The sequence below is a fragment of the Tyto alba genome, unplaced genomic scaffold (genome assembly GCF_018691265.1).
Source record: "Tyto alba isolate M040663 unplaced genomic scaffold, T.alba_DEE_v4.0 Super-Scaffold_6, whole genome shotgun sequence".
Lineage (NCBI taxonomy): Eukaryota > Metazoa > Chordata > Aves > Strigiformes > Tytonidae > Tyto > Tyto alba.
Window position 1 is genome coordinate 22,660,220 of NW_024881327.1, and position 14,024 is coordinate 22,674,243.

At 36.1% G+C, this 14,024-nt stretch overlaps 1 protein-coding gene across 13 annotated transcripts in view; it reads right to left on the reverse strand.

The window, feature by feature from the left end:
• PCM1 (pericentriolar material 1) overlaps positions 1 to 14,024 on the reverse strand; it is a 45,939-nt gene that overhangs the window by 29,236 nt on the left and 2,679 nt on the right. For 6 of the 13 annotated variants that reach the window (XM_042807769.1, XM_042807767.1, XM_042807770.1 and 3 more), the window contains exons 2-12: positions 12,220 to 12,338; positions 11,371 to 11,616; positions 9,982 to 10,254; positions 9,272 to 9,442; positions 8,981 to 9,097; positions 7,575 to 7,748; positions 5,493 to 5,670; positions 3,097 to 3,206; positions 2,460 to 2,676; positions 1,038 to 1,236; positions 563 to 739 (exon numbers count right to left, since the gene is read on the reverse strand). In XM_042807769.1, the coding sequence (XP_042663703.1) occupies positions 563 to 739; positions 1,038 to 1,236; positions 2,460 to 2,676; positions 3,097 to 3,206; positions 5,493 to 5,670; positions 7,575 to 7,748; positions 8,981 to 9,097; positions 9,272 to 9,442; positions 9,982 to 10,254; positions 11,371 to 11,616; positions 12,220 to 12,315 (1,958 nt within the window). In that variant the 5' untranslated portion in view covers positions 12,316 to 12,338. The remainder of the gene's footprint in view (positions 1 to 562; positions 740 to 1,037; positions 1,237 to 2,459; positions 2,677 to 3,096; positions 3,207 to 5,492; positions 5,671 to 7,574; positions 7,749 to 8,980; positions 9,098 to 9,271; positions 9,443 to 9,981; positions 10,255 to 11,370; positions 11,617 to 12,219; positions 12,339 to 14,024) is intronic. The other 7 variants (XM_042807774.1, XM_042807771.1, XM_042807775.1 and 4 more) reach the window with 4 other exon arrangements.

Below are 14,024 nucleotides of genomic sequence, written 5' to 3' on the forward strand. Positions count from 1 at the left end.
GAAAAGATTACTTTTTTTTTTTTTTTTAAAAAAATAAGCATCAGAAGCAGCTATGCATTATCCTCTGCTAGATCTACAACTAGAGGCTTTCAAGGTATATGTCTATATTCTAAAAGCTTTATATGATTCACTGCTAAATTAGTATTCATTTCTGCACACTGAAGATCCTTGATGCACACAGTTGCACTGTTAGACTACAGCTCTAAATGCCTCTCTAAAATTTGTTTTCATTCCCATTCTCTAGTCTAGGCCTGTTAACCTTCTAGTGGAATTCCATACACACAATTCAGTTCTTAAACCCAAAGAAAATTAAGAAAATTTCAAGTTTCTTATAGCGATTTGCTAAGTTTCCAACCTAATCTACATCTGCTATATAAAGAACTTATCAAGGATATAATTATTAGTAATCATCTGTGTAAGAAAGCTACCTCAAATCAAAAATTTTGGAAAGTTAGGGTAAGCACAGAATTAAGTTACTCTGGTTGACTGAAACAATGTATTGCTTCAGGAAACCTGCAACGACTTAACAACAAAGGTTTAGCATGACAAAAAATATGACAACCTAATATTTGTAACAGGCTGTGGATCTTCATGTTCAGAATCACTTTCTGATTCTTCTGTTTCTTCCTCCTCTTTAGTGTTTTCATTCACAGCATCTGTCATCATATCAGATGTTTGCTCATAGTAGTGAACTAACTCACGTAACTCATTCAGCCTCTTACGAACTTCATTTAGCTTCCTGGGGGGAAAAAAAAGAATGCGCTACGTGTTTTGTCATATTAATCAAATCTATGTAAAGCTGAAAAGTATATAGATAATTTATAGTTCTTAAAGTTTACTGCCATTTCCTAGCTACAAGGACCTTCTGCTTGAAGTTCTGAACTCATTTAACAATCTTGGACCATTTACTAAATGGTCTATAATACTAAATTAAGTAGATAAAAATAGGAAATAATTTCCTAACAAAGAACTAACTGAAAGAGTAGCACTCCAAATCACTAAAGTACATTATGAAAATAAAATTAAAGAACTTTTACTGAAGCTTTTCTGTTGGATTTAGATTGTCATCCTCTTCACTCTCATTCTGAGAAACCAGGGAATCGGGAGGATAGGGAGCAGGTGCCAGGCTATTTGGTTCGCCATTGACAACAGTAACTATGCCCACAGGACCAGAAGCAGCTGAAGTTGTACTTCTTTGATCAATACTCCTTTGAGGAGAACCTGAAGCAGGAAAAACTACAAAAAGAAAGCAAGCTCATAAGAACAACTTGCAAAGAGGAACCTGCTTAACTGAATTATATTAAAATGTAACCACAGAAAATATATTACCAACATACAAAACAGCAGTTAATAACTTTTCTTAGACGAACAAAAGCTTTTGTCTCAAGTTCCACAGCATGCAATGCCAACAGGCAGAGAGTAAGAAATAACTTCTGTAAAATACTTCAGTTCCCTTCAGCTTTATCAAACTTCAGAAGTGGAAGCTTTCATGCTGTGAATCTGTCCAAAGAGTTCTTTTAAGGGTTTATTTATGGCTGAATGGCTTTTTTTGAAATTTAACATTTCACCATGATAAAAAGAAAATTCCTATCAATACTTTTTTTCTGCTAAGCTCTTTTGCCTATATGCTGTAGAACCTAGATTTGAGATGTGATGTTTGTTTTTTCCAGATACGTGAAAACACCTCCAAATAAGTTCATATTACATGCATTATGTAGAAAAATTAGGGTATATTAATGTAACTATTAAATTGGTCTGCCCTTCTCCAGAAGCATGCTTCACATGCCTCATTTCTTAATGTTAACCAAAACACACTGTGATCACCCCTCTGAAGTTTCCAGCTATAAGACAAACTTCACCAGTACAAATGTATTTCTAGAAATAGAAAGCGAGAACAGCAAGTAGGCCAATATCAAAACTTTTAGTGGAAGAACAAGCCATCTAAGGAACAGGCCAAAACTCTAGTCCATTTAGACAGCTAAGTTCCCCTGGAACTTAAGGTATGGCCTATGATCGAAGTCCCTGCAACTAGTGCATGACAAAGTCTTTTGACAGCAAACCCCATAACATCGTAGAGCTACTAACATCTAAAGTGCCAAGAACATAAACACAGATGTACTGTGATAAAAATACAGAAAGTTCAACTTCCTAGGGTACGCTCCAGAAGTCAGATGTGTCACACACAAGCCTTGAAGAAAAAAAATCCCATCATCACATTAGTCAACTTTGATCATGTTATAAACCAAGATGCTACTGCAAAAACACTCATCATAATTACTCACACAGCTCCCTATTAAGCCAGACACTTATACAGTATTAAAAAAATTTACGTAATATTGTCCCAGCGCTACTTTATCACCAGCATTTCATTAACCAGTGGCAACTTGAAAGACAATGCTATAAACATGCACATGAAAGAAGTTGAATTCTTGAAAAGATACAATTCTGCCTCTACTTACAGGAGGAGTTATTTAGATGTTGGTCACGAAGTGTATGAAGCTCGCCTAACAGTTTGTCCATTTTTTGCTTTTTACCCTGCAACATTCGCATCTTGTTAAAAAGCTGTGCCTTCTCATCTGACAGGTGCTCGGACATTGAAGAGTTTCTGCTTTGTGAAACCTCTCTGGTAAGTGAAAGGCTTTCTGCTTGCCTTCTATTGTCTGGCACAGACTGTGTCTAAAAAGAATAATTTAATTTTATTCAGAATACTATGAAAAAAGCCAAATAAATTGTAAGAAACAAAAAGCCCTCTTATAGGCTTGCTGGGCTCAACACCAGAACAAAGAACATCATAAAGGGAAACTGATAGTGAAAATACCACCATGATATTCCAATTATATATTGAATTAATATATAATTATACTGCAGTATAGAAACTACTTCTCCGCACATTCATGGAAAACTGAGACAGAAAGCATACGTCATTCAGCTATTAGCACTTAAGAAAACAAAGATGCTGAGCTTTCAAGTTTGGGGGAACCCTAATTACTCTGCTAGCAATTGCACAGAAATATGCAAGACAAACATTTAACTGCACTGTTCAAACGCGTATGAAAAACAATGGCAAGACTTGTACGGTGCAATCCGAGGACTTACCTGAGAATCATGAAGTTGGTTGTGAAAGCGCTGAATTAAGTCATTCAATTCTTCATTCAGTTCTGATGTAAGGCTTACTCCCGAAACACTACCTGTAGTCTCTGTTACAACTGGGCATGCAGAAGGAGGAAAAAATGTAAATACTTTTCCACAACAATGAAATAAAGGCCATTTGATGAAAATGTTTAACAAGAACATCAATATACTGCACCTCTTAAAACAGAGCAATTATTTTCTATGTTGTGACCTTCCCACCAACCTTACTCTTGAAAGATTACTTCCATTACAGACTTACTAATAAGCCAACTCACAGCTCCTTTGTGAAGAACCATACAAAAGGACTTTTATAAGTCTGTTCTGTGTTTTGCTAACAAGGTCAGAGTAAAATGAAAACATCCAAGCTGTCTAGGGTTGATGGAAACATTTTGCTTGTTCAAAACAGAGTTGTTATTACTTAGTATAGCCAAACTAAGAACAGTGCGTGTAATTTTACTTCCTTGAAATCATAAATTAACAGGATACCAAGCTTTCATCTTGGTAATATTTACAGCTGCAAACAGTTTTTGGCGGCTTGTCCTTCAAAAAGCTTTATGAGAGGAGCACATTAAAAAAGACAGCTTTTTTTTTTTTCCCTCCCTGAAAGCTCAGATTCAAACAGTACTAAGATACAGAACTGGCAGTTAAGAGATCCAAATAACTCTTTCCCCAAATATGAACCAACACTTCTTAAGGAAAATCAAGCACAACCATTATTAATTTTCCCCATAGACCATGACTTTGTTACCGGCACAATAAAATTTTACTATTTTCAAATTTAAAATAATTTATTTTGCCCTATGTTCAATTTGACTCTTTCCATTTCCTACCCTACAATCCTGGTAGATACCACATCTTTAAGGAAGTCAACACAAACAGCAGTAAAACCGGTATTAAGAGTGACATAAGTGGAAACCTAAAACAAAAACACCACCAAAGAATTTAAAAAAAATTAACTTCTAATTTATCTTAAGTAATCATATTTTCCACCCACTTCATCTACCCACTCTTCATCAATATGGAGTTTTGTTTATTGGAGTAAAGAAGAGAAAGCAGATTCTATCACAGGTCTGCTGCTGCAGAACAGATGGGAGAAAAGCAATTACCAAAAACCATTCAATAAACAAGAAACACTTCTCAAAGGCACTTGCTTCTCTTGCTCGCTACGAGCTCTACCTACCAAGTTCTCTGCTTCTCTTACTACACTAAAATCTACAGTTTTCTCAATGAGTTCCACCATCTTTCCCACAGACTATGAAATCAAAGATGGAAGAAAAAGCAGCAAGATGAGCTCATCAGAGCAAGGAACCTTAAAAAGATTTCTGCAAAATGTAGAAACCAACACTTATATTTCTACAAATTGAGCTATTTTAAATACAAAAACTAACTAATAGGAACTGCTATCCCATATACTCTCTAATCAAGCCTAGTGGCAACTCTTAAGGGGAAGTGTCATGGAACAGTAGCACAGCCTGAATCTGAACTTGCTTAGTGAAAAATCGTCATTCCCTACAACTGCACAGCTAACTGTATCCTATTTCCAAAGAAAACTGAACAGGATTTGGGGAGGCGTGGGATGCAGGGTTTGTTTCTAACAAAAGATAATTCACATGTCAACAGTGCATCAAGGACAACTGTCTCCCCTGTAAGACCGAACTCTTGAGAAAACAACTCTGCTGACAAGCTTTAAGCAGGTATCAAAAAGAAGTATCTGTCCCAAAGATAATTTTTGAAAAGTTGAGAATGTATGAAAACAAATTTGAAGAATGCTTTTAATCTGAGGGTTATAACATAAGGTGGTGCTCTGTTATCAGAACCATGGCCCCAGTTTACATGACACAGAATTTCAGAGTTCTAGTTTCATATTTACTCAATGTAACTGCTTTAGCAACTTCCTCCTTTCTTTTATTGGATAAGCCATTCATCTATCAATGGCTGCTAAACCAGCCACCAAAACCAAAATCCCATGAAAAAGCAAACCAAAACTCAAACTACCAACTGTCTGTGGACAGAAAGATTAGAAAGGGAGAGAATACTGTATCCCCCCCACTGCTTCTTTCCTTTGAAGGCCTGGTACAATGATGGCGATGAGAGCAGACTCCTAATCTGACATGATAGACCAATTCTTAGGAGAAAAACTCACACTTACAAGTAAACCACAGAAATCAGCTGTGTGCCTTTTAACTGACACATCATTTTACAATGTTACAATGTCAACTCTTCTCAGAAATAGAAGCTTTTCAGTAAAACTTTTAAAGTGTGTTACAGAAAAGACTTCTTAATGTGTATTCCACAATTCCAGCTTTAATCATTCAATCAGCATACTAACGTGGTACCAAAGACACCACCAGTCCACATACCAGAATCATCCATGACAGCAATTGCTTGCTCTGCTTTATGCTGCAAAGCAAGAAGAGCTGCCTGTCTTCCCTGAAGTGCCTTCAATTGCTCCTGCTGTTGTAGCATCCTTTTCAATAAATCATGCTGCTTCTTCAAGTTCTCCAACTCTTCTTTAGCTTCCTGTTGAGGATCTCTGGCCTGCAAGATATGGAAGAACATTACCATAACCATGACAATTTATTTGTTTTGTTGAGTACTAGTAACAGAAGTGTCTAAACAAGCAGAACTCTAATAGAATCCAACAGCCTGGTTAGTGTAAAAAGGTGGAAATGAAACAGCTTCACCTTTCTGGTAGTCCTTTTCAGTCCAAAAATTTTAAACATTCTGTAGGGAGAAGCCTATACCACCAAAACATGCCTACCACTTGAGGGTTAAGTTTTCTTTAGAAATCCACTCAGCCGCCCTAATGTGTCCCAAAGACTAACCCAAGCATCCCTCTGTCTTTTGAATCATAAAAGAGGATATTAAAGTATAAGACTGGTAAACCTAGGCAACATAAGGCATAGTGTCATGGAGTATATAATGCAAGATCTAGATTGATTTACTGGTCTAAAATATCTACGTTTTCAGCAGAATGCTTTGGGCAGTTCTTCTCTAACCTATAATGTGTTTAGTTTTGTGTGCTATATTTATGTTGTAGATACTATTACAGACCAGATATAAGTAAACCAATTTCAAAAAAAAAAAAAAAGATGCACAAAATCCCCTCTATACTGTATTTTCAAACACATGGAAATAGATCCGAAGGAGTGAAAGCATGTTGAGCAATTAAAATATATTAAAACTAAGCTATTTTCCTCATCCTGTCCTTCTGAAGAGCTAGAGATCTGCCTCAAAACTTTTATTCAAGGATTGTCAGCAAATTGATGAGATGTCCGCAGTTAAGATCCTGACCCTGTCTGAAGCTGGATTTTTACACTATGCAGATGAAATAACAAAAAGGCCAATTTTTTCATTAAGAGTTGACAAGTATTTAAAAAGAACATTACTAACTTAAAAGTTCTGTCTACATAATGTCGAGTTCCTGAAGTACAAAATTCTCTACAGACCAAAAATTCTGCACCAAATGTCAGAATAGAAGCAGGTATCTTATGAAGTAGTTCTCAGTAGCAGGAAATGCTCAGCTTTCCAGCAGAGGAAGGAGAACACGTCCAGAATTCTAAGCTTCTCACAGTGTCACTAAAACATGCGCTGCAACTAGCACTGATCACTCCTGTTAAACTTTCATCTTTTATATAAAAAGCAGAGTAGAGGCAAAACAGAGTATGCAATGAAACCAACACAGGAAGCAATGAGGGGAAAAAAGGGAAAAAATGAATGTGTCTCAGTCTTGCTCACTTATTAAATAATCTAAGCTTTATCTGAAGTACCATATTTGCTCATTAAAATCACATAACATTTTTTTTAGTCTTAGTTCTACTTTTAGAATAAGCTTGACAAAACATTTAAGCCTTTTCTTTTATGGGAAAAAAAAAAAAAAAATCAGAGACAAAGACACAGAAAAGCTAGTAACAGATAACAAAGGAAGTTTAGGTTCCAAGCCCCTTAAAGTCTTTCCCCTTCCAACCAAATATTTATATAAACAGGTACAGAAATATCTGTGCAACAAGTTAAGGCTACTATTCTCTCATTTATTTTCTCTATATGCTATTAGCTTAAATTTGCACGGGCAGACTACCGGTGTAAACATGACAAGTGTCTGAAAGCCACATTTACAGGATCTTTTCCCATAAAGAGAATAGCAAAACTAGAAGGATCATCTACATAAAATCAGAACACCTGCTGAATTACTTGTAGTACTTTGTCAATGTTGACACTTCAGAAGAGAAAGTTGTCAAACATCTCTTAACAAAAATAAACTCTGGGCAAAGAAGATTCATTCACCAAAAAGACAGCTGGATACAGATAAGCAGGACAAATGGGAACATTCACTAAGTAACAAATACATTTGAAGCAGTTAAGGCAGGAAAAAAAATAATAATAAAAAAAAAATCAGCATGTATAAACCCTATTTGAGGCTAAAATAGTATTTTGAAGTGTACCTTTGAAGGCAATCCATGTTCTTGGCTATTAATCCTACAAGGCCAGATTTCCCTGTCATTCAGAGCAGCTCTGTCACTTTTCCCTTTAGGGCTTGCTGTAACCTGTTCTTGTGAAGCTGAATTCCCTAGTTTGTCCTCAATGCGGGGCCGAATGCTCAAACTAAAAGATACCTCCTTTATTAAATAGTTTAGTATGTTAGATTTTGAACATGTGCTCCAACTTAGCATACATTTTTAAGTTACAAACCTACCCACTTGTCAAATAATGAAAACCAATATCAAATAATATTTATTAAAGAACAAAGACATTTTTAGTCATTCTTCGAATTTTCACAACAATAAGACTCCATATAGCAATCAATCTTGTAAAACTAGTAGTATTCATTCTACATTCAAGCTACACTTAAAGAGAAATGAGATGCAAAATGAAGAGGCAAACATAAAAGTAAAACCCATTTTGTAAAGATGAAAAAAAATGCAAGTTTACATGCATACTGTTTAAAAACTGTACTGGCCTTTTTCTGCATTTTTATTTATTTTTTTTTTTTTTTAAAGTCGTAAGTACATCTTCTATGTCTATAATTTCGTTTCTTTACAGGGATAGAAAGAGTTCTTACAAAGTCAAAAATAATTACAAAAACTTCTTAATATTTTAACTGTTGTTTTACTTTCAAGCATGCGAATTCTCCTCATCTATAGAACTTTCAGTGTACTAACTGGTCAAAAGAGTACCAGCTCTTTCGTACTCAGTATAGCAGTACTGGAAGATGTAAAACATAAGTAGTTATTAAAATGCTTTTGTATCTACTACGAGAATTGTTTACCATATTAATATAAAAGCTATTATAAATAGAAAGGAAGATTGTGTATCTCCGTACTAAATTCAGAACACATTTTCTAAAAGGTGCTCATCTCTCCAAAAAAGGAGAGAAACTTCTGCGTTATGTCAATATTTCTATCGTATCACCAGAAAGATGCTTAGGTAATGGCCCACTAATGACTCATTTCTAACCCTCTCCTCACCCAACACCATCAAGTTTTCCCCACTAACAGAAACTAAGTTACAGATGGAAAATTGTATAGAAAACTATTACTGTCTACATCAATCCAGTGCATGCTCTGCCAAAGTAAGCATTTAACCCTTCATTCTACTTTGAAGAAAGACTAAAGATATTTTAAATACTAATCAAGATATATTGTTGTTTTGACAGAAATATTAGTTTTTTCCCCCGTATTAAAAAAAATTAAATATCGACACACGCACAAACTCCTCCTGAACAGAGTATTTGGGGATTTACTATTTTGTAATTGAACTGTAGATTATGACACTATCATAACAATCACGACAAAACCAAAACAAGCAAAGTCTTCATTTCTAGCACCTTAATTACTAAAAAGCAGCTTACCGTGGTATCTGAAGCCTCAGACTGCACATCAACGTTTAGCGATGTGCTCTCACCTACAGAACCAGATCCCACAGCTGAATCTACAGTCCGAACATCATCCTCCTCATTTTCTCTAGCCTGAAATATTTCATTGGCATAAATAAAAAGCTATATAAGGGGGCAGTAAAAATGAATTATGGAAGGTACTACATATCAAAACCAACACCCCCAGTAGCACCATCAAAACATAAATGGTCAACTCCTAAAAAAGCTTACAGTGCAGAAACAAATATATTATGTTCTCAAACTTACAAGCATCTTTTGCAAAAATTTCAGATAGGATTTCTCCTGCTCTTTAAGGTGTTCTATAAGGTGTGATAAACGCTCAACATTGGCCGATCTTTCATTTTTCTCTACAAGATCATCCCGCATGGAGCTGGCCTTAGCAATATAGTCGCGAATTTGAACTAGTCTGCTCACAATCTGTAAAGACACTGAAATTACTGAATGCATTCAGCTACAGCTTTAACGTATGTAATGCACGAGACATGGTGACAGCAATAGTGAACTGCTAATTAAAGGGGTGACATACTAGTACTTTTAATCTTATAAGCACATTTCTGCAAGTGGTTAAAAGTCATCAGCTTTTATAATGATAGATCTATGCATGCGTGAAGTTGCAAGGCTGAAGCACAGGGCTTCTCGTCCACGTAGGCTAAAATATAATTGAGCTCATTAACACATGAAAACATTAAACTTGTGAGTATTTTCTGGAACTGTATAGAAGGGAACCAACTGCTCCTGCTACCAATAAACAGACTTCTAAAGAACAATACATGATTAAGTTTGGTTTCACATTTTCCTCAAGCTGCTTTTTAGAACACTGGGAAGGTAAATACTTCCAATAAAGACTTAACAGTTACACTTTTCGGAAATTTAGAAAGATGAACTGAAAAGGAACAAAGTAATTAAAACTTTTCGAAGAGTCAATATTCCATAGATTTTATAGGCTATGTAAATACCTGGCTACTATCCATAGCTGCTTCTCCCCTTCCATCTTCTTGAGCGGAGACTTGACAATTTTGCAAGAAATCCTTGCTTAGAGCAGCTCCAAACAACTCTTTGCATTGCACTGATACCCCACTTTCCTTCTTCTGGGAACCTGAGGCAGGATCTTTGCTTTTGTTAGTGTTTATTTGCAGTGACAGGAAGTTGAATGGTTTTTTGTTTTCATTAAGTTGACGTTTGTTGTTAGCAGCCGTTGCCCTGCCTTGAGAATCACTTCCAATGCTTCTCTATAAACAAACAAAAGAACAATTGCTTTAATTTTTTCCTCCAATATCTTCTCAATAGTGATGAGTTGCTTGGATTACCAGTTCTGCAGTATCATTACAGTGATTTTAAAGTTACCTTATTAGTCACTGATTAGCCAAAGGCTAGCTAAAGACAGCACTGGTGATTTTTGCCATATATCATTTTCAGAAAGCAAGCCCACCCTCCCAGAACAGCTGAGAAGCAAAAGGTTCCTACAGTTCCTCAGAGCTTAGCTCCTCATCCTTGCTTTGGCCTCTGCCTTTACTATAGCAAAACGTATCCTATTTCTCCAGGTACATTTGAGAGAATAACAATAATAAGAGAGCAACACATTCACTTGCAGAATATGATATCTCATAACTTCAGCTTTTCTTTAGAACCTTCTGAATAGCAACTTGCTGCTGTAACACACATTTGGGGAGGAAGTTATGCCCAGTCTTTACATTCTAAGTCAAAGCAATGAATCACATTTGAAAGAATCTTCACAACCCAAGCAAATTAACAATGAACTCCAACAAAGATTAACAAGACTCTATTCTGAAACTGTTAGTACAAATTTATGCCTTCTTATCAAAGAATTAATCCCTTGTACTTCTCATTGTTTAGGACAGGGGAAGGATGAACATGCTGTATTCCCAAAGGAGCAGTTACGGCTCAAGAATTCATGCCGTACATTTCTTTACACTCCACTGAGGAGCAGTTTTTAATGCTACTCTTCTGCTTAATCCAGTGTTCAGAATCACAAACTGGCACTTCAAGAACAGACTTCCAAAATAAGGCAACAGATATTTGAGTGGCAGACAAGTACGATGAGTAAGAAATACTGATCTGAGGACACAGGAATTTTTTCATGATTGAGAGGCAGAAAGTGAAGACAGCTAGCATACTCTCAAGCATATGGAAGCCATGGTCCTGAACTTCCCCTAATTTTCCCAAGTTTAAAACCAGATTTTTGATTTGGCTCCCATGGTGCCTATAAGCATTTTTTTACCTTAATCACTTACGAAAGCTTTCTTTATTAATCTGTTAAATTATTAAGAGATAACCGAATAAATTTTGTAGTCACATTTATTGTGGGAGCTAGTATTCACACAAACCTGATCCAGATCACTGAAGTTTATTCTTTGTTTAAGCCTTTCCAGTTCGGCCTGCTCTGGAACAGACATCTGGGTCATATATCGAGCATGCGGAAAACTGTGAGATGTTCTGGTCTTCCGTCGTCCCATTCCAGGTGAGGATTCTGGAGATATATCATTTGTAAGCCTTGTTTCAGCTTCCCCACCAAGCTTTTTCTTGTTTTTTTCTGAAGATCTATTTGCTTTCTTCTGTTGACTTCCCCAGTCCTTAAGTGGAAGGAGAGGGAAGAAAAAAGCCATCATTTTTAGCCACATAGATAAAAACTGAATGTTTTAATTCAGTGAAAGACAGCTTACTTCCATTTTAGATGTAAAAATAAAAAGCAGTATCAAAATAGGCACTACATTTTCTAGAACAAATGTCACATTACAAAACACAATTTTCTCCACTGCATAAATTAAAAATAGCTTGTCAGGAAATTTTGAACACATTGCATCCTACAATGCATTAAATTAATTTTACATGACACTGAAATGGTTTTTTTCTTCTTTGTTGAAGACTCTTCAGCAGTTTAGAACTTTTAAAATTAGTTTTCACCTTCATGACACCTACAATGCTTTTGTGTCTACCTTCTTTATTTACCCAAAACACGTCCCATAATTACATCTACAGATTTCACCACCTCCAAATTACACTTGTTGCTTGCTGACATAGACCTCAATTATTTTCATTTGGTCTGTGGATACTTACCTGTAAAGCTGTACTGACAAGGCTTTGGGTTTTGTATTGTTACCTGCCACTAACAGAATCTACCTGGTAATTTTAACATACAGCATTAAATGGCAACTGAAAGGTAAGATTAATCATACCGTGTTGTTCAGCCGGTCATCAAGGCTCTCATTGCTCCAGCTAGGCAAGTCCTGATCATTCATGCCTTCTTCAAAGGGACCACCTCCTGTTGCCATGACAAGCAATCAATAAAAAGAATCTAAAAGAAATAGTTCAAAGAAATGTGCTGTATTGAATCAGTTTATGTAGAGTATTTTAAAGATGAATAAGCTGAGATGACAACTACATATTCTTTAAAAAATACAAACACAAGGCTGTTCTAGGAAACTAAAACCCCTGTTTACTAAACTGTGTTACTAAAAATGTAACAGGGAGAACACAGATACTGGCATTAAAAATTAAACATGTAGCTGTTGTGGGTTTGGTTATCCCTGCTATTGGAAAGCAAAGGAAAAAAAAATGTTTTTTTGAGGTTCTCAATTTTCCTCACTTTAAAGCACACTATACAGTTCTCAGACTGCTTTGTGATTCATACGGCCTGCACTTTCAGGTCCAGGGTGATGACTATTCCATACAGTAAGTGACTTTGGATACCTACTACGTCAAACTTTCGCATTTATTTCAATAGTAAGATGTTGACAGCAGAGCACTGGAGGGGATACTTGATACAATAACAGAAAACAGACATCAATAAAAGGATTTTTACTTTCTTTACTACAGGTTAAGTTATCTAAGCAGTGAATGCCATGATACTTAGATTATGGTTTCTAGAAAAAAAAAAACCCGCAACAAAATAACCTGCGCTTCCTAGAGCGTTGCTGATCACTAACAGTGTCATTCTGTGTTGTATAAAGCAATCTGCATGTCCAAAGTTTTCATTTTCACTTCTAGTTTTGATATTAGTAATAAAAAAGTTGTTAAAGCTGAAAGATCAGAAACAAAGTATTCCTTTATGGCAGTAAAATCAGATTAGCCTGTTCAAAAAGGTGAAGAATACATAACTGGATAGTCCCAGGCTGCAATAAAACCTGTGTAGCCTAAGTGCTGCTGGCACAGTTCCACTGCACAAAGCTACAAACTTTTGCTTTGTAACAGCTATGAAGTTCCATTATAGGTGTAGAAGAAAAACAGTCTTGCACAGAATTACTTTCTCCAGGTAGTTATAACTGCTATGTTAGGACATGATCCTAGCTTTATCTTTAACTGAAAATAATTAAAAAGGGCCATTTATTTCTACACATTTTACTGCAACATACCGACTATTAATTTTCCGTACCAAGATTTCACACAGCACAGATGAAGAAAACGCCTAAAACTCAAGAAGTATCTAAGAAGTTGGGTTTTCTTATAATCAGTTCCAGAAAAAGAACGATTAATCCAGAACTAAGTTTAAAAGCTGTACTAGTACACCTATTTTGCTTATGTATAGTACCCAATCAAAATCAGAGTACAGCCCTCTCAGTAGGTGCACTGGCACAAAGCAGTATATTTTTATGTAAACGCTGCCTGTGACTACACCATTAAGGAAATGCGATCTACCAGGTATGCTCACTGTACCATAACCATACCTCCACTCAGCAGTCTACCAACCTAAATCACATGAACACAGTTAGGAGTAATTCAGCTTTTCCGTGTCACAATCGGAATCATAACGCAGGTATAATTAAGTGCCTGCTACTTTGGGAACTGGCAGATCTGTGCCCTACTGCCCTTGCACATTCGTACCCCCTTCTTCGTCCCAACAGAAGTGTCCGCTAGGCCATGCAATCAGAGGGTACAATCTATAAACTAACTAGCCAACAAACAAAACCAAAACTAAAAAAAGAAAAAAAACCACACAGATGAGTTCTCAATTAGACAAGCTCCCTGATCTGGCTAACCTTAT